Source organism: Pundamilia nyererei, unplaced genomic scaffold, assembly GCF_000239375.1.
Source record: "Pundamilia nyererei isolate P.nyererei 1_Seehausen unplaced genomic scaffold, PunNye1.0 scaffold00280, whole genome shotgun sequence".
Lineage (NCBI taxonomy): Eukaryota > Metazoa > Chordata > Actinopteri > Cichliformes > Cichlidae > Pundamilia > Pundamilia nyererei.
The window spans coordinates 645,479-665,087 of NW_005187681.1; the positions used below are offsets into that span (position 1 = coordinate 645,479).

At 48.8% G+C, this 19,609-nt stretch overlaps 1 protein-coding gene across 2 annotated transcripts in view; it reads left to right on the plus strand.

Annotated features, from left to right (window-relative positions):
- Positions 1-18,303, plus strand: part of fasn (fatty acid synthase) — a 24,709-nt gene extending 6,406 nt beyond the window's left edge. The window contains exons 9-42 of one of the 2 annotated variants that reach the window (XM_005750619.2): positions 85-544; positions 822-1,009; positions 1,584-1,773; positions 1,882-1,976; positions 2,279-2,413; positions 2,563-2,766; positions 3,039-3,154; positions 3,225-3,400; positions 3,483-3,674; positions 4,510-4,590; positions 4,954-5,136; positions 5,253-5,432; positions 5,589-5,792; positions 6,056-6,372; positions 6,449-6,850; positions 6,931-7,095; positions 7,257-7,375; positions 7,822-7,976; positions 8,397-8,600; positions 8,719-8,869; positions 9,441-9,619; positions 9,756-9,875; positions 10,745-10,867; positions 11,027-11,250; positions 11,371-11,572; positions 11,675-11,826; positions 12,571-12,662; positions 12,748-13,142; positions 13,294-13,485; positions 13,649-13,858; positions 15,730-15,941; positions 16,283-16,381; positions 16,778-17,029; positions 17,145-18,303. In XM_005750619.2, the coding sequence (XP_005750676.1) occupies positions 85-544; positions 822-1,009; positions 1,584-1,773; positions 1,882-1,976; positions 2,279-2,413; positions 2,563-2,766; positions 3,039-3,154; positions 3,225-3,400; positions 3,483-3,674; positions 4,510-4,590; positions 4,954-5,136; positions 5,253-5,432; positions 5,589-5,792; positions 6,056-6,372; positions 6,449-6,850; positions 6,931-7,095; positions 7,257-7,375; positions 7,822-7,976; positions 8,397-8,600; positions 8,719-8,869; positions 9,441-9,619; positions 9,756-9,875; positions 10,745-10,867; positions 11,027-11,250; positions 11,371-11,572; positions 11,675-11,826; positions 12,571-12,662; positions 12,748-13,142; positions 13,294-13,485; positions 13,649-13,858; positions 15,730-15,941; positions 16,283-16,381; positions 16,778-17,029; positions 17,145-17,282 (6,507 nt within the window). In that variant the 3' untranslated portion in view covers positions 17,283-18,303. The remainder of the gene's footprint in view (positions 1-84; positions 545-821; positions 1,010-1,583; positions 1,774-1,881; positions 1,977-2,278; positions 2,414-2,562; positions 2,767-3,038; positions 3,155-3,224; positions 3,401-3,482; positions 3,675-4,509; positions 4,591-4,953; positions 5,137-5,252; positions 5,433-5,588; positions 5,793-6,055; positions 6,373-6,448; positions 6,851-6,930; positions 7,096-7,256; positions 7,376-7,821; positions 7,977-8,396; positions 8,601-8,718; positions 8,870-9,440; positions 9,620-9,755; positions 9,876-10,744; positions 10,868-11,026; positions 11,251-11,370; positions 11,573-11,674; positions 11,827-12,570; positions 12,663-12,747; positions 13,143-13,293; positions 13,486-13,648; positions 13,859-15,729; positions 15,942-16,282; positions 16,382-16,777; positions 17,030-17,144) is intronic. The other variant, XM_013915278.1, reaches the window with a different exon arrangement.
- The last annotated feature ends 1,306 nt before the right edge of the window (positions 18,304-19,609 follow it).

Below are 19,609 nucleotides of genomic sequence, written 5' to 3' on the forward strand. Positions count from 1 at the left end.
ATGGTCGGTCTTAAAGGGTTAAACTGGAATCATGAGTCATTATTTGCTTTAAACCGCTGCTCATGTGTTTGATGCGACGTGCAGGTGCTGCTCTCTCTGGAGCGAGGAGTCTGGGCCCCCAACCTGCACTTCCTCCATCCTAACCCTGACATCCCCGCCCTCACCGACGGTCGGGTTCGCGTCGTCGATCGGCCCGTTCCCGTCCGAGGAGGCATCGTAGGGATCAACTCCTTTGGATTCGGAGGTTCCAACGTTCACGTCATCCTTCGTCCGGCTGAGAAAACGGCCGCCTCGGCTTCACCCGGGAAGCTTCCCAGAATGCTTCAGGCCTGCGGGCGCACAGAGACGGCGGTGAGCTCCGTCCTGCAGAAGGGGAAGGAACACGCTGCGGACGACGCCTTCCTGTCTCTGCTGAACGAAGTGTCAGGAGCGCCCGCCGCCAGCATGCCCTACAGAGGTTTCTCTCTGATTGGCTCTCAGAGCGACGTCATGGAAGTGCAGCAGGTGCCGGGCGCCGCCAGGCCTCTGTGGTACGTTTGTTCAGGTGAGTCGCTGCACGCAGTCAGAAGTATGAGACGCTTCACATGATACAAAGATGTTTGGACAGATTTGGGGTGAACGATGAGATCGATGGAGGAACGAGAACGTAACAGGAGTGACGTTGAGTCGCTGAGAGCACGCTGTTACTAAGCAACCATCAGCTGGGCAACATGAAAGTTTGTTTCCAGTTTATTTAAAAGGGTTTGAACACAGCTGCGATGCAGAGCTGCACGCACACACCTCATATACCAACGTGTTGCTACACGCTGTCTGTAATGCAGGTATGGGGACGCAGTGGGCCGGGATGGGCCGCAGTCTCATGCAGCTGCCAGACTTCAGAGACTCCATTCTGCGGTCCGATGCGGCGCTGAAGGAGACGGGGCTGGTGGTGTCTCGTCTGCTCATGGAGGCTCAGGAGGACACGTTCGAAGACACCGTTCACGCCTTCGTTGGCCTGGCTGCAGTACAGGTACAGCGATGCAGCGATGCTGCTTCACAGAGAGAAAAGGGAAGCATTCAACACTCGTTTGTTTTCAAAGCTTCGAGTCGAGCACAGATCCACGTGTACCACTCAGTTTATAGAAGACGTCAGCACAAACATTTATTTATGACCCGACCAATCACTGTGCCCCTGCTTTAACTAACACCTGCGTGGAAACGTCTCACTCTGTGGAAACGAGTGTTTAGTCTGAGCTCACAGTGAGGAAGAGTTATTGGGTGTTTTTTACCTCTCAGCTGGAAAAGGTTGAGAGGAGCTTCAAATCGATACCTTAGATCTATCTACTGAAAATGTCAGAGGAGTTTGGATCTCAGTGACCCCGACCTCAACATCAGGGGTCAGAGGTCAAGCGTTGTGAAAATCTTGTGAATGCATTGCACAGTCGAGCCACATTAGACCGGAGAGCACCAGAAAGAGCCTGCAGCGATCTGTGGGCACGAGGAGGAGGAGCATAAACATGCAGTGGCCTTCTATGGCTGCTGAGTTCACAGGTGGACGATGACTCAGACTGCCAGAGCAATCGTCGTGTTTTTTCTCCCTACAGATCGCTCAGATCGATCTGCTCACCAAGCTGGGTCTGCAGCCCGATGGCATCGTGGGGCACTCGGTGGGAGAGCTAGCCTGTGGCTATGCTGACCGCTCCCTGAGTCACAGCGAGGCCCTCCTGGCTGCGTACTGGAGAGGCCGCTGCATCAAGGAGGCCAGCCTTCCTCCAGGAGGCATGGCTGCAGTGGGTGAGAGCGCGTCTTCTTTTAACAGATGGGACTCAGTGTTGTGTTCAGGGCTCTGATTCTGCAGGGTCGGACGCCATGTTTGAGCTTTGTGCTTCCTGTGTGTTGCAGGGCTGACCTGGGAGGAGTGCATCGCTCAGTGTCCTCAGGGGGTGGTTCCAGCCTGCCACAACGCTGAGGACACGGTCACCATCTCCGGCCCTCAGGTCACTTTCCTGGTTCTTCTAGCAGCTTGAATTTCTTTTTCTGCTGGTTGGTTCAGTTTGAGTTATGGCACCAAATCAAGGTGCTTGCATACAGCACGTCTCTGTTTTACCTGAGCTTCATGTATCATATGACACACGTGATCGCCGTGACGCTCTCACTTATTTATAGCCAAACACAGTGAACTCATTGTTCCATCAGTCCAGATGAGTGACAGCTCAGTGTGTTTTAAACTATGGAAGCTGTGTCCTGCTGCACAGCTGTGGTCCCAGATGTTTGAACATGTGCCACGTTTGATTTTTAGGAAGCAGTCAGTGCCTTTGTGTCCGAGCTCAAACAACAAGGAGTGTTTGCAAAGGAAGTGCGCAGTGCCGGGGTGGCGTTTCACTCCTACTACATGGCCTCCATCGCTCCAGCCCTGCTCGCAGCTCTGAAGAAGGTATGTAGCGCCGCACGTCCCATCCATGCTCGGTCCTGTCAGTAGAAGCAGGGCTCGCACATCAGCGTGCCAGGCGCCAACACTGTCACAGGAAACCTGGTGCAGACTGCTGTGCTGAATATTAATGAGCTGCCATCCTGTCACTGCAGGTGATCAAAGAGCCAAAGAAGCGTTCGGCGCGCTGGGTGAGCACCAGCATCCCTCAGTCTGAGTGGGACTCTGCTTTGGCTCTGCACAGCTCGGCTGAATACCACGTCAACAACCTCGTGAGCCCCGTGCTGTTCCAGGAGGGCCTGAGCCTGGTGCCCGAAAACGCTGTGGTGCTGGAAATAGCTCCGCATGCTCTGCTGCAGGTTTGCTACCAGTGCTGTCCACACATGTGGGGCTGCTTCCTGTGTGTGTCTGTGTGTGTCAGCCTCAACACACAGCGTTCAGCAGCTGTTGCTGTCTGAAGCTCAGAAACACTGATTTATCAAAGCTTTTTTCCACACACACCTGTCCAGATGTTACTGGGTGATGTACTTTACAGGGACACTAGCCTGAATAGGTGGTGTTACCGTTGGAAACCAGGGCTGTAAAGCGTTTCACTCGCTGCTGTGACTGAAGTGTTGACTTCTTCACACAGGCCATCCTGAAGCGCAGCCTGAAGCCCACGTGTTCAGTCGTCCCCCTGATGAAGAGAGGTCACACCAACAACCTCGAGTTTTTCCTCTCGAACGTCGGGAGGATCTTCATGAACGGGTGAGGAGAGCCTCCCTCATTGGCTGTTTGACTGTGACAGCTGCTCACTCACACCACTCTCTGCCTTTAGCATAAACGTGGACGCCAACGCCCTGTGCCCCGCTGTGACCTACCCTGTGCCGGTTGGTACTCCAATGATCTCGCCCTTGGTGCAGTGGGACCACGCCCAGACATGGGATATCCCTAAAGCGGAACACTTCCTGTCGGGCTCGGGAGGCTCTGGTTCTGCGGCGGTATATAACATTGGTAAGAAGTGCGCTCGCAGTGTTTCCATCGCAGTGAAAACGTTTTTCTGATTTGGTTTAACGTCGTGTCATTGATGTAACAGACGTCAGCCCAGAGTCTGCAGACCACTATCTCATTGGACACAGCATCGATGGGCGTGTCCTCTACCCGGCAACTGGTTACCTGGTGCTGGCCTGGCGCACCTTGGTGAGGAGTCTAGGGGTTGTCATGGAAACAACGCCCGTAACCTTTGAGGATGTGACTATCCACAGGGCCACCATTCTGTCAAACGCCAGTAAGTATGGGAGGCGTGGCTTGTTAATGGCTTGAACCACGATCACATGACCTCGTCGAGCAGGTGAGGTCATGTGATCGGCCCAGTGCCTATCCTGTCAGTCCCACTTTAACCAGTAAGAGATGATGTGGAGGCGGTGAGATTGTTACAGCTTTGTAAGAGCTGCCGAGCGTCTTACTTACGATTTCACACGTTTAAATCCCTGAACTCACTGCGTGATTGGATGATGAAAATCCTCGATGCTCGTTATTGGCTGCCATGCTTCGTTTAACACGCCGGCGCTCTGCGGTGCACCGACGTGTTAACACACGTCAAACGAGGATTTTGTAACATTTTTCAGATTGAAAGTGAAATAATATCAAATATTGGTATTAATGTTTGAAAATCATCCTTCCTTGCTTCCTTGCTTCCTTGCTTCCTTGCTTCCTTGCTTCCACCTTGTATTAAATTCAGAAACCTTCAAGGAGACGGACGTACATCTTTGTTTCGGTTGCATATCGATGTTATTCTAGTTGAATTTGACCTTTGAGATAATTTTACAGATGTTGTCTCACTGTGTCACATGAGGGTTAGACGCTGCTCGCACAGCAGCTCAGTCTGATTTTCTTCTGAATAATTATTTTTCCTCATTAATAAGACAAAAGTATTTTGTTTCCTCGATGACTCGATGGAGTCACTGACAGACGACTTCATTACTAAAATAATCAACAGCAACATCTTTTACATTTAATTGGTTTTTGTGACTTTTATTGTGAAAAACTCTGATTTTGATAAGTGCATTATTATTATTATTGTTATTGTTACAGTGGATGAAGCTGTTGACTGTTTGTCACAGGTGCGGTCCAGTTGGAGGTGCGTCTCATGCCCGCCACCAGCAGGTTCGAGGTTTCGGAGAACGGGAGCCTGACTGTCAGCGGTACGTCTTTGCATCAGCACACAGGCTGAGCTGCTGATGAAGATCCCAAAGTTTACACATCATTTACATTTGTCGCTGAAAATCACACAACATTATATCCACAAACATATTGTTTATTATTTAGTGCAGTGTCGTTTAAACGGGTTTCCCGTGTCGCTCGGCTGCTGATTGGTTCAGCACAGGCCGGCTGTAGCTCAGGTCACATGACACCGAGCTGCATCCATCAGGCTGAGGTGAAGCTCTGTGACCAGAGCAAGAAAACCTCAGAGGTCTGTTAGTTGTTCCAGCGACAGAGTAAAACTCGTCTGCAGACTTTTGACTTTCAGTATGAACTCGTGAATATTCAGAATCGCTGGTTTTCAGGTAAGGTGAGCATCCTGGAGGATTCGGCACTCGATTCATTCAACGGTGAGATCAGCCGGGAAGCTGCCGACAGGAGCGACGCCTCGATGAAGCTTAACGCACACGAGATCTACAAGGAGCTCAGACTGCGAGGCTACGACTATGGAAAAACCTTTCAGGGCATCTTGGAGTCAAACACAGCAGGTACGCTGGAGCTGTGGCTTATTGTCCTGCTGGGACATAAAAGGACATGATTCTAGTTACACTCAGATAAATGTTGGTAGGACTGTTTTTCTAATAATCTGATTGGCTGTTTCTAGGAGACCGTGGGAAGCTGGAATGGACAGGAAACTGGGTGACGTTTCTGGACACCATGTTGCAGATGATCGTCTTGGGGCTGCCGGGTGGAGGTTTGCGTTTGCCGACCAGAATCCGCTCCGTGTGCGTCCATCCTGCTGCACACCTGGAAAAAGTCAGCGAGCACGCTGAAGGAAAGCAAGGTGTGTTTGCCTCCCTCACTTCAGATCAGCAGCAGTGATCCTCCTGATCATTACTTAGCGGTTTGTGGCCGTTTTATGTGTAAAACACCGGCTGCTGTTCGCTCTCAGCGTTTGGTCCCCTTCAGCTCGATGTTTGACTCTGTTTGATTCCTGCAGCGGTTGATGTCCACGTAAGCCGTTACCTTGACAACATCACTGCTGGTGGAGTCCAGATCTGTGGCCTGCACGCCACAGTAGCCCCTCGCCGGCAGCAGCTGCAGAGCCCGCCCACACTGGAGGAGTTCCTGTTTGTTCCTGATGTGGAGACGGACTGCCTTACAGCCAATGGGAAGCTGGCAGAGCAGCTGAGGCTTTGCAAAGGTACAGACAATCTCTCCATCACTCACATGCAGTAAACATATGAGTGATAACTGGATCAAAATAATGTTTGCACGTGTGATCTGATGTAAACTGTGTGAGGAGACGGACATGATGGGACTGTCTGGTTGTTCGCATCTTTCTCCCTGTATGTATTTAAGAGCTGTTACCTGTTAGACTTGTTTTGATCTCCTTGTGAGGAGATGACGAACATCAAACCAAACATCGTGCTAAAGTCCGTCTTCTCTCCTGTCCTCCGTGTCCAGTTTTGATCCACACACTGCAGCAGAAGCTGGCCCCTCATGGTGTCAAGCTCTCCATCCCGGGGTTACAGGGGGGCTCTGATGCACCTCCTCCCAGCGGTGAGCCTTCTGAGCCCAGCCTGCTGCGGCTGCTAACCCTGCTCTGTGGCCTCGAGTTCAATGGGAACCTCCACTCTGAGCTGGAGCAGGTGGTGCAGAAGGAGCGGCTGTGCCTGCTTAAAGACGACCTGCTCCAGGGTCTGCTGGTCGACGACGCCCTGAGACATTGCCTCGACATCACGGTGGAAAACAGCACACCTGGCAGGATCAAAGTGTTGGAGGTAAGACTCTCAAACAGCTGGATTTAGCTGGATTATTTCCACACACTCATCATTTTCACGTCTCTGACTCCTGCAGGCTCTCTCAGACGACGGCCAGCTCTTCTCTCGCGTCGTGCCCCTGCTCAACATCCAGCCCATGCTCCGTGTGGACTACACTGCGACTGCGGCCAGTCTGGAGCTTCTGGCCCCCCACCAGGCTCCCCTGGAGGAGCTCGGTGTCGCTGCGGCTCAGTGGGATCCTCTGACCGGCCCAGCTGCTGGAGACGTTGCTGTGGGGGCGGACCTGGTGCTGTGTAACCATGCATGGGGTCCAGTGAAGACAGAGCCCAGGCTGCTGGTAGCAAATCTGGCATCTGGAGCCAAAGAAAGTGGGTTTGTTCTCCTCCACACGCTGCTGAAGGGGGAGACTGTGGGGGAGGCTGTGGCCTTCCTGTCCAGCACTGCTCAGAGCAGCAGCCAGCAGGGACTCCTCACACAGGTGTGTTTAAACAGAACATTTTTCCACCCTGCTGTGACGTGCTGTCAGCTGAGTTTTGATTATTCTGATCTTGTTGGAAGGCTGAGTGGGAGGAAGTGCTCTCAGAGGCTTCTCTTAACCTGGTGGCTGTCAGGAAGTCTTTCTACGGCTCCGCCCTCTTTCTGTGTCGCCGTCAGTCTGTGAGCAAACAGCCGGTTTTCCTGCCTGTGGACAGCAAAGACTATCAGTGGGTGGAAACGCTCAAGGTCAGTCCCACTTTCGTCTCTCTGTCTGTCGTTGTCCCCGAACACTCACAGCTCGCTCATCGGGCTCGTCTGATTGGCTGTTTTCTCTGTGTTATCATAAAGTATATATGAGAGAGATCTGAGCTGTTTAAAAGTCTAACTGTGGGGACTCTGCTCTGCAGCAGGAAGTGATGTCAGAGTCCTCAGACCATCCAGTGTGGCTGACTGCTTCTCAGCCAGAGTGTGGGATTGTGGGAATGGTCAACTGTTTACGGCAAGAGCCTGGTGGCAACCGGATACGGTACGACATCGTTAACAGCTCGTTGTTCTCACACTGCAGCTTTTCTGTAGAAAGGATCACACCAAGACTTTCAGTCAGGATTTAGAGTCTTACTGATGATCACTAATGTGCCAGAGCACAGGTTTCTAATAGACTCAGCACAAGTGTAATCAGTGAGGCTTCCTCAGACGTTAACACTTCATTGTACAGTGGAAACATAGTGGATCCTTTCTGTTGCTTATATTTCTGTGGAAAGTCAAATGATAAGGATCAGTTTTTCCCACAGGCCTCAGATAGAGGCTCAAACCTCTGAGGACTCGTCCTCTGCTTTCAGACCAGCTAAAGTCTGTCACGCTCAGTCTGCCCTGGTTCAACACTTTGGGTTCACTGTTGTATTATTCATGTGTTACTGCAGGACAAACGTGTCTTTATGCCTGTTTGTGTTTCTTCTCTCGCTTTGCCACCAGCTGTGTGTTTGTGTCCAACCTAAACGAGTCTTCAGCAGCACCAGACCTCCAGCAGGACCACCAGTCCATCCAGTCAGTACTGCAGAAGGATCTGGTCATGAACGTGTTCAGGGACGGACGCTGGGGCACCTTCAGACACCAGCTCATCACTCATGGTTCGACTCGCACTCATACGTGTATTTAAGGAGGCGAATGAGCTGCAGATGGTCACGTGTCAGGATCCACTGTTTGGTCCAGGTCACTTTACATGTCTCGGCCTGCGCTCTAAACGTGTGGAGGACGCACTTCCTATGAATGACATCACAAACATGACGTTGTCATTCTTACAGTTCTGTTTCAAGACGCTGCAACACAGAGTTGAGATTCAGCTGCACTTTTACAAAAATGAATCCGTAAAATCTGCAAAACTGTAATTTTACATGGAACAAACAGTCGTCAGAATGACTTTTAATTGTAGAGCTGTGCTCTCTCACAAAGCTCTGTAAGGCGCCCCTGCTGCAGGTGTTTGAACCCAGCAGTGAGTTAGACAGTACTGCCTCCTTCCCTCACTGAGGCTTGTCTGCTTGCTGTTTCAGATGTAAATGAAGCGCCGACCGAAGCCGCTTACGTCAACGTGCTGACACGCGGTGACCTGTCGTCTCTGCGCTGGATCGCGTCCCCGCTTCGCCACTTTGTGAGCAGCAGCCCTGCTGTGCAGCTGTGCCACGTCTACTACAGCTCGCTCAACTTCAGAGACATCATGCTGGCTACTGGCAAGCTGCCGCCCGACGCCATCCCAGGTAGTGTGTCTGTACACACCAAGTAATGCCACACTCTGCTGGGTCGTAGTGTGTGATGTTGTTGTTGAACATTCACAGTCACATGACAAACCTTTTCCATTTGTTATTTGTTATAAAGGGGACCAGGCTTTAAAGCAGTGCATGCTGGGTATGGAGTTTTCTGGTCGCGACCCCAGCAGGCGTCGTGTGATGGGGCTGTTGCCTGCCAAAGGCCTGGCAACGGTCGTGGACGCTGACAGAAGGTTCCTCTGGGAGGTTCCCCACAGCTGGTCAGTGTGCGGAGAACTCTGGACGTTCTCAGCAGCTTTAACATGAACATTAAAATACAAGAAATCTTCTTTTTAAAGCCTTCAGAGAAGCTCACCTGATGCCAGTAGTTACTAGTTTAACTGGCAGTGGTCCTCAGTCTGTTTGCACACATGAAGCTGTTTGTGCTGAAAGTTCAAACTAAACGCGTGATCAGAAACATTGTATCAACTCTGCAGATACACAGTAACAGCACGTCCTACACATCTGTAACACAAAGATCCTCTTTAGCTGAACCCTCACAGACACCTGCTGATATGGTGACGTGTGTGTGTGTGTGTGTGTCCGTGTTTTAGATAAAAGAATCACTGTATGAATGTGTGTGAATGAGCAGACAGGCGTTGTGTACGTGCTCGATTATTAAGTGAGACAGTCTTCAGTGTCCAAGCCTGAAGGCGGAGCACTGACACAGGATTCATTTATTCATTCGTCTCATTCATGAAGCTGCTGCTGTGCAGTTTCTCCAGCATACAGCACAGTTACATCCTGCTACATAAACCACACACTTATTGTGTTGTGTGTGTGTGTGTTCAGGACACTGGAGCAAGCAGCTTCTGTGCCAGTGGTTTATGCCACAGCGTATTACTCCCTGGTAGTGCGTGGCAGATTACGCCCTGGAGAGACCGTGCTCATCCACTCGGGGTCAGGAGGCGTGGGCCAGGCTGCCATCGCCATAGCGCTCAGTAAGAAGTGCAGAGTGTTCACTACAGTCGGTGAGTATGTAACACTCGCACACAGACTCACAGTAACAACTCTTATTATAGATTCTTTTAAAGCCTCTTGCTAATAAGTTGTAATTATATCTCATGTCTTTTTACCCCAACTTTGGGGGCGGGGCCTCTTGTCTAGGCTCAATGGAGAAGCGGACGTACCTGCAGAAGAGATTCCCTCAGCTATCAGCAGAGGCTTTCGCCAACTCCAGAGATACTTCCTTTGAACGGCACATTCTGCTCCACACACAAGGCAAAGGTAGCTGCTCAGTGCTTCAGGGGACGATTGACATGACATCAGATATCTTGGATTAGCAATCAGCAATCATTCCCTGTGCTCTGCTGCAGGGATGGAAGACCATTCTTCCAAACAATATTCCCTGAGTATTGATATACATTAGTATAAATGGCACTTACAGGTTACTCCAGCCTTTGAACACAGTCGTATTCCAAGAGCAGAGTAGCTGCTGTGAGTGGCTGATGAAAGCTGGGCCTGCAAAGCTGCTCGGGGCCCCGGCTTGAGTAGGCAGGCGAGATATGTGAAGGCCAGAGGCAGTGCCCCCACCCGTCGGCTCCATCCAGGCTCTGCACCGCCTTATGGATCATACTCAAAGGATCAGAGACTGGACTGTTTGAACAGAGAGCCGGTCCAGACTTCCTGTGTCGAGGTCCTGGATCCACTTATTGGATCCACAATAAGTCCAGAATCTCTCGTCTTTCTTTCAGTAGTAATTTAACCCGTCCGGTCACGGTGCTGCTGCTCAGCAGCTCTCACTGTAAACTCATTGGTGAAATGTGCATCATGCACCGGTGCCAGTGTGTTTCCTCCCAGTGCTGCATCGATGACTGTGTGTGCTTCTGAGCACTGGTGCTGTTCGTGGTTGTCAGCTCCGCCTCCTCTAACATGTTTGATGTTTCCTCTGTGGGACTTTAAAGCCGGTGTGGAACACGGTTCGTGTACTGCAGACACCCAAGAATGTCCTGGAACAAGACTTGTGCACACAAAGCTTTAGCAGGTTTTTGAGTTTAACAAGTAACAGTTGTGTGAACTGAGTAATCCCCACTCAGTTATACTTCCATGTTATACACTGACTGTATGTGGCGTCGTGTTTGCTGTGTGTGTTTCAGGCGTGGATGTGGTGCTGAATTCTCTGGCCGAGGAGAAGCTGCAGGCCAGTGTTCGCTGCCTCGCTCGACACGGACGATTCCTGGAGATCGGCAAATATGACCTTTCCAACAACACTCCTCTGGGTCAGTAGATCTGGTGTTTATTGACAACAGGATAGATAAACATCTAAACATGTTTTATTAGCTTTTTAAAGGTTCCTGCAGGTGTTAACCAGAGTTTTGTTGTCATAAATGATTCTTGAAGCCTTGACAAACGCTGTCACGTTGCTGTGATTCCTTCAGGCATGGCGTTATTCCTTAAGAATGTGGCTTTCCATGGTATCCTGCTGGATGCTCTCTTTGAAGAGGGCAACCAAGAGTGGGAGGAGGTGTCCCAGTGTTTGCAGCAGGGCATTGTGGGAGGAGTAGTTCAGCCTCTGAGAACCACAGTGTTCGATAAGGACCAAGTGGAACAAGCATTCAGATACATGGCTCAGGGCAAGCACATCGGCAAGGTCCTGGTTCAGGTGAGTGAGGTGTTTGTACTGGACCTGCCCATCCCTACATGCATGTGGTTGGTATGTTACTGTGACTGCAGAGTGGCTGGACTGCTGCTTATCTTCTGACCAGCTTTTCTTTTCTCACAGGTCCGTTGTGAGGAGCAGGGAGCAGCTGTACAGGCTGCTTCCCCTCTGTCTCTGCCAGCTATCTGTCGCACTTTCTGCCACTCGTCCCACTCCTACATTATAACTGGGGGGCTCGGGGGGTTTGGTTTGGAGCTTGCTCAGTGGCTGGTGGAGAGGGGAGCCCACAAACTGGTGCTGACTTCTAGATCAGGCGTGAGAAACGGTAATGCACGATGACACGGTGCTCCTACTGATGTGCACAGCCAAGTCCTGCATCAGTGCTGATGTGACTCATCTTACAGCTTCACTGTTGAACTGTCTTCAGGTTACCAGGCGAAGCGGGTGCAGGACTGGCAGAATCAGGGTGTGGAGGTGTTTGTGTCCACCAGTGATGTCGGCACACTGAAAGGAACAGAGCAACTGATTGCTGAGGCCTGTGCCATGGGTGCAGTGGGTGGTGTCTTTCACCTAGCCATGGTCAGATTCCCTTTAGTTATTTATATGTGTCACCTTGGAAAAATCATGTTTCACAGGTTTTATGGTCCTTCCTAAATTTGGACTACATATATCTGGTTCGTGCACTTTGGCTGCTGCAGCTGTCACTGAGCTGAGCCCTCCATACTTTTGCTCTTCAGTGTCACTAACTAACCGTGGGGGGGTAACTGCCCCTCCCAGAAACAAGCCATGGATGTGTTAGAGGCAGCAGTGACTTTTTACAGCGAGCAGGGGAGAGTGCTACCTTTCATGTGTGTACCAGTGCTAGTACCTAACAGTAGCTTTCTTTCTTTACTTTTATTTTGAAACAATACATTTTATTTTCTAAAGTAACTTCTCAGTCAAGACGGTTTGTTTACATTTACGACGTCTTCCACCTTCCAGCAGGCGCCTCACTCGCTGTCTAATGCTGACGTTGCTGTCAGTGTTTGGATCCTGCATTATTACTGCATTATTACTGCATTATTACTGCATTATTACTGCATTATTACTGCATTATTACTGCATTATTACTGCATTATTACTGCAAACTAGAATGATGGTCAGATCCCTTTGTTGGACTTCAATAGCTGCAGTGTCACATGACATGCAACGAAAACAAAAGCAAGAACGATGCTAACGATGTCGACTCAAGTTTCTCAATTATCAGATGCTAACATGCTAACAGCTAAACTACTGCCAGTTAACGTTTAAAGTGACCGTTTGTTGATGTTTGTTTGCATTCAGGTGTTGAAAGACGGTATGTTGGAGAATTTAACTCCTCAGCTTTATCTCGAAGTTAACAAACCTAAAAATGACGGCACCATCAACCTGGACAGGTAAGTTAGAAGAGTGGCTCCTCCCTCTGTGTGTCACTGGGTACCATCATGAGCTGACCTCTGGATGTTTCCATCCCCTCTCTAGAGTAACAAGGAAAATGTGTCCAGAGCTCAGACACTTTGTGGCCTTCTCTTCAGTCAGCTGTGGCCGTGGCAACGCTGGCCAAAGTAATTATGGCTACGCCAACTCTGCGATGGAGCGCGTGTGTGAGAAGCGCCACTATGATGGCCTGCCTGGACTTGCAGTCCAGTGGGGTGCCATTGGTGATGTTGGGGTGGTTCTAGAGACCATGGGTGGGAATGACGTTGTGATCGGTGGCACCCTCCCGCAGCGCATGGCCTCCTGTCTGGAAGTGCTGGACTTCTTCCTGTGCCAGCAGCACCCAGTGGTGTCCAGCTTTGTGCTGGCGGAGAGGACGGTCGCAAAGAGTGAAGCAGGAAACCAGAAAGACTTGGTGGACGCTGTAGCTCACATTCTAGGTAAGAGTCAGGTTATACCAAACTAGCGTTCATAAAGGTGTTATATAAGAAAAGACCGCCGTCCTGAGTCGCTTTGGTGATCTTTGAGGTTACTTTGTATCACAGACATCGACTCATTTCTTCGTTGTTTTTAACTTCTTCTCACTCACAGGTGTGCGGGATGTCAGCAGTCTGAATGCTGACACCTCATTGGCTGATTTGGGTCTGGACTCTTTGATGGGCGTTGAGGTTCGCCAGACTCTGGAACGCGACTATGACATCGTCATGGCCATGAGGGATATCCGCCAGCTCACCATTAACAAGTTGCGAGAGCTGGCCAATAGCAAGCCAGAAGGACAAAGCGGTATGAAGAGCTGCTTTTTAAATGCAGAAAGATCTTTGAAAAGGTTTCAGGTTGTAAAAAAGCACTTATGTATTTGTTTAAATCGAGCTGTTAAGACTCTTGTTAATATGAAATGTGTTATCATGTGTACAAACATAACTGAGTACATCTCCACACACCACAGCTAAGAAGGACGGCGTTCGCTCTGTGTTGGAGTCTGATCTGACCAAGCTGATGGTCAGCCCCAGCAGCCCTACTGTGATGTCACTGAACAAGGTGAAGAGCCAGGATGGGCCGCTGTTCCTGGTACATCCCATCGAGGGCTCCATCGCAGCCTTTAAGACGCTTGCTTCTAAGCTCAGCGTGCCTTGCTACGGCTTGCAGTGCACCAAAGGTTTGTTATACTTTAAAGACAATGAAAATACCGAGTCCTGCACAACAGACAGGAGCTACTGTGCACTTTGCATTTGGAAAGGAAATATGCAGAGTCGTTTATGAAACGTGTGCAGACTCAGGTGGATGCAGTCAGGAACAGTTTGTAGACTTCAGTCAGTATTTGGTGTGTCCGCCTTCTTCAGCACAGCCTCGACTCTGAGGAAGCTTTTTGTGATTGAAGTCAATCAAATCTAGAATCCTTCAGGACGTCCACAGCTCGGCAGGATCCCACACTGCTGGGTCCAGGTCCGGGTTCTGGGCTGATAGTGTTGCAGTGTATCTGCGGATGGAAACGGACTCCATTATTGACGTCACTCATGGAATCAATTCCTTTATTGATTCTTATCGGCTCCACTGTGAGAGAACAGTCAAACACATTCATTATGAATCAGTTATATGATGTCAAATGTTTGTGCATGTTGGAGGTGTGATCAGCGTTTGGGTCATGGGTGTACTCTGTTACATACTGCATTACTTTTTAGAAGTGTTCTATCTTAATTACTCCCAAGACAAAGTAATTAGTTACTTGTCTATTAGTTACTTGTTACAGTGCTTTCTTTGTGAAGCGCGCTGTCTCATAATTACATTTCACAATATAAACCTGCAGTCACACAAACACACTGTGTGTTTGTGCTGGTACCGTAGAAACATGATCAGAGGCGACCGCTCGACTGATCATCACCGCCTCTGTTACCTGCTGAAGCTCAGCTTCCTCATCGCTCTGAGCTCTAGCTTGGAGCTAGCATGCTGTCCTTTTGTGCAATAAACATAAAAGTAATATTCATATCCAGCTTTAGACTGCGCCACTACAATTCGTCCTGATTGTAGCACAAGTGGAACCAATAAGCAGGATTCATTGGCAAGCAGACAACCAGTTCCAAGGAGTTGAACTACTGGGAAGAACCAGTGCGATGCATTTTGTGGTACGCGTCGTGGTAGCTCCTGCTAGGATTTAGGACAGACCTGAGGCTGATGAGAAGGATCTGGGTGTTGCAGGGCCGTCCTGGCTGACACGGCGCTGCGTGAAGCTCTGGGATGCTGCCTCTGGACTGGCACACTGGGGTGGTGGTTCCCCTGTTTAAAGACCTAGACCTGAGCGTGTGCTCCAACTGTCACACTCCTCAGCCTCCTCTATGCCAGGGTGTGTCTGTCAGTCAGGCCTCTGATTCAGGAGGAAGCAGTTTGTGTCCTGGTCGTGATCACTGGAGCAGCTCGTTATCCTCTCGACTGCAGGGTCTGTGGGAGTTTGCACAACCAGTCTACATGTGGTTTGTGAGGCTTCCTACTTTTGTAGGATCTTCATCAGTACAAAGAGCCTTTGCTGCAGCTGTTGTTGTGTTTTGGCGCCTCATGGATAACTTTTCATGTCGTTTGAGTTTCAGGCTCGTTGGTGTTGCTGAGCTGTGTGCATCGTCGGTGTGGGTTTGTCAGCATAATGGGGCTCATATTAAAATGACTTTACAGTCACAGAGAAAAACTTTAAAGTACAAAATCAACACTTTGAACCATCGTCATCAAATGATGAGTGTGCGTCCTCACCAGGTGTCACAATCATGTGTATCAAAACGTGTGTAACTGTTAAACAGCAAAATGTGTTAAAGCTGAAAGTCTGACTGTTCAAAGGTGAAACTGCAAACACTTGTACATGTACAGCTCCCTCCATAGTGGCCTGAGGAAAACCAAAGACCTGATGTGATTTCATGTTTTCTTTGTTTCACAGTTTAAAAGTTTGTGGTTCTGTTCTCAGACCTTTGTCGCTCACATGTTGTGCATCAGCTGTTTATGTCACTGTGCAGCTAAACTAACTCCCCTCGTGTGTTTCCTTTGCAGCTGCTCCTCTGGATAGCATTGAGTCCCTGGCTGCCTACTACGTGAGCTGCGTCAGGCAGGTGCAGCCGGACGGCCCGTACAGAGTCGCTGGATATTCTTCTGGTGCCTGTGTAGCATTTGAAATGTGCTCTCAGCTGCAGACCCAGAATCAGCCTGTGGAGTTCCTGTTTCTCTTTGATGGCTCACATTCATATGTGGCGGCGTACACGCAGGTCAGAGAAACACTCGCGCATCTTTATTTCATGTAATCAAAACATATTAGGGATGATTGGCAGTGAGCCGCAGATGCGTTAAATGAAGGAAGCGTCACGTGTCGCGCTCGGGGATTTGACCTGAACGTGTCGACATGTGATGGACGAATTCACAGGTCCAGGTTATGATTGTCACAATATGATTTGTTAAGCTTTCAGTATATGTGGGAATTTACTGCACGTCACTCTAACACTGATAAAGGCTGTTTATTATTCTAACTAATCTGCTGTATAGCGTGTGTGATGAGCTCTGGTCACATGATCTGCATGTGAACACGTTTATCTGTGTTTTTCATTTGCAGAGCTACAGAGCCAAGCTAACACCCGGCAACGAGTCTGAGGCTGAGACTGAAGCCTTGTGTGCCTTCATCCAGCAGTTCACTGGCATTGAATACAACAAGGTATACTGTGTCTGACCCACACGTTCACACACAAGTATTCCTTTATGTGGCATCAGCGTTAAAGGCCACACAACCTGAGCTTTTCGCCTGTAAGGTAAAGATGGTGACTGTAACACAGTCTGGAGCTGCTGTTCCAGCACAGTCTGTGTTTGGAGCTGTTATGGAGACTAAAGTAAAACATGCGGTTAAATCAAAGCTTCGTACAGTTTCTCACTGAAAGCTGACATTTGTAACTCCTGAATATCAAAACATCTTCATTTTGCATTTTCATATACATAAGATCTGTGATGTTCATTATTATGTGTCACTTACTTTTCTGAAAACAACAATATCTCCGCGAGCACGCAGTAACGTTTGCTATGAACTTACAGTCGTCTCCATGGTTACGTCCTACAGCTTTTGGAGACTCTGCTCCCGCTGTCAGACCTGAATGCACGCGTCAGTGTGGCCGTGGACCTAATCACCTCCGCTCACAAGGACATCGACCGAGACTCACTGCACTTTGCAGCCTCCGCCTTCTACTACAAGCTAAAGGCTGCTGATGCATATGTACCTACTGCAAAATACCACGGCAGCGTGAAGCTGCTGCGCGCCGAAACCAGCAGCGAATATGAGCAAAACCTGGGAGCTGACTATAAGCTCAGCGAGGTAGCGATGCACATTTACATCAGTCTGTAGTACTTATCTTCACTGTGCGTGTTTTTCTATAAACTCTCTGTCTGAGCCTGCCAATGTTCAAACTGTGTACTGCGTCTTTCTTCAGGTCTGTGATGGCGAGGTGTCGGTCCACGTCATCGAGGGAGATCACCGCACTTTCCTAGAAGGCGCGGGGGCGGAGTCTATCAAGAACATCATTCATAACTCGCTGGCTGAGCGAGCTGTCAAACCAAGGGAGGGTTAAACATCCACCGTCTCTTCACCCTAATTCCTCAGCTTTCCCCAAACTAGACTGTAAATGTGCCGTTATAGGAAGTCTTTGCACTGCTTATGTTTACATGCTACTGTTATCCTAATGGTTAGTGAACCAATCAACATCTCACAGCTCCATCGATTCCAACTGCAAGTTTTGTTTTGTTTTTTGTTGCCATATGTTGTTGTTTGCAGAAGTTCATCCCACAACAAAATACGTGGTTAAAAAATGAATGTAACAAAGTAACAAACACTGACACATTGAATCCTGAATTACATAACATCACTTAAATTGGTGTTTCTGCTCATGCAGACATCAGTAGACAGACAAACGCGCTGCGACCAGCCTGATGAGCGACTGTGGAGGGCTGACCTTGCAGCCGTGTTTCTGCACACTAACTACTCGTAACACCAGTTGGAGGCATTTCTTTATTTTGTGACATTTGTTTACTTTTCAGTCATGTGACCACACAGTCATCAGTTACTGTGGCAACCAGCAAATGTTTACGTTGTCAGTAAGTTAACAACAAATTAAGTGTTTCATAAACTGTGTTTTAACAATGACACTCGTGTTACTGTAATTTACAGACCAGTTATTTCACTAATTCAGAAGAAAAACTGCTTTTCTTCATGATGGACTGTATCAAACACACGCTGTTGTTCTGACAGACGCCTGTGACAGAGGCGTCGCTAAGGACCAAATGTGTCTCTTCAGAGGTTAATCAGAGATGTGAATGATCACTGTACCAGTGAGATCATATTTACTGATGTAACCTCTGAGAAACTGTTTCCTTTTAAAGGCTTTGGTCCAGAGAGCTAAAACCTCAGCAAATAATCCAAACCTGAGTACAACAGCTGGCCTGAGACCTGTGATTGGGTCAGTGAAGGAAGCTGCTGATTGGAGATGAATGTGCTGAGGAGTCACAGTACGATGGACGTGACAATAAAGGCCTCTGTGTTTTATTGTAATATTTCTGTTATGTTTTGTAGGACTAATAAAGGCCTCAACAGTCGCTCAGTGTTTTCCTTCATTGTAACGAGCCTGTCCCATTGGATCTATGATTCCTGTGCTTTTGTTGTCGTTACTATTTCTGATCATTTATATTGTAAATATAGTTTTTGGGTTTTGTTTTTTAGAGGATGGGTGAGTTTATCAGGGACGGAAACACAAATCCTGTTGGCCCAGAAAATTCTTAGTCGCTGTTGACATGGCGCCACCCGACCGTTTAGTTCAGACCATTAAAGTAACGACTGGTTCTATATGACACTTTTCTACATGCAACAAAGGTGGTGATGGAAGGAGAACAAACATTTTTGTCTGTATTTAATAGCACAATGAAGACCAGACAGCAAAGCAGGGAGGGAGAAATAAAGGGCCTCAGGTCAGAGTTGAACCCGGCCGCAGCATTTACCCCATGACCAGGTGACGTGGTCACCCGCCCGACCCTTACGCACAGCAGTATTTCACTTCAGCTGCCAGGAGTGTGGGTCGAGCATGCAGACTGAACTTTAGCTGCATGTTAGAAAGCCGAGTTTATGAATGAAGGCTAGAACAAATGTCCCGGCTGAAGGAGGAAGGGCTGCAGAGGTGTATAAACATGGCTATGAACAGGAATAAGAACTGCACGGTCTAGTTCTGGTTGGATGCAAACAAACAGCTGTGTGTTAATCCAGCAGCAGCAGCAGGACATGCTGAGGATGGAGCTCAGCTGAAACGACCCATGAAGTCCTCACCGACTCTCATCAGGACCAATCCCTGCAACTGAAATATAATCTACTAAATATCAGAGTTGAGAAGGTTGTGTTAGCGTGTGGTGAGTGCAGGATGGGGAACTCCATCCTAACGACAAATTTCATTTCCTTAAAAAGGCATCAAGAGAAGCTTTGAAGGTAAAATGAAGGTTTTAGTGTGAAACTTTTATCTCAGCACCGTGGGAAGCTGCAGCTTTATACACAGAAGGATGTAGTTTCACATATTTCCAGACAAAGCCAGAAATGCTTCTTAATCAATGCCAGTAATATACTGCTTCCTGCTTTTAAGCTTGGGCGAGCCGTAGATGCTGAAATATTGCACCGTTCTTACAAATAAAGCAAACAAATGAAGAAGTGTATTTCTATGATCTTACTCCACGGCCACGTTCATACATGTGAAAGTCTCCATCCTGTGTCCTTCACTTATCTTTATCCCAGGTGTGAATTGTTCACAGGACTTAAAAGAAGGACGTGTCTGTGGAAAAGGCTCCGGCCAACCTAAACTCCTCCCTCATCAGGACACAGAAGAGCCGCTGAGGCAGCGCCTTGGAGTACGCTGCTGGTCGC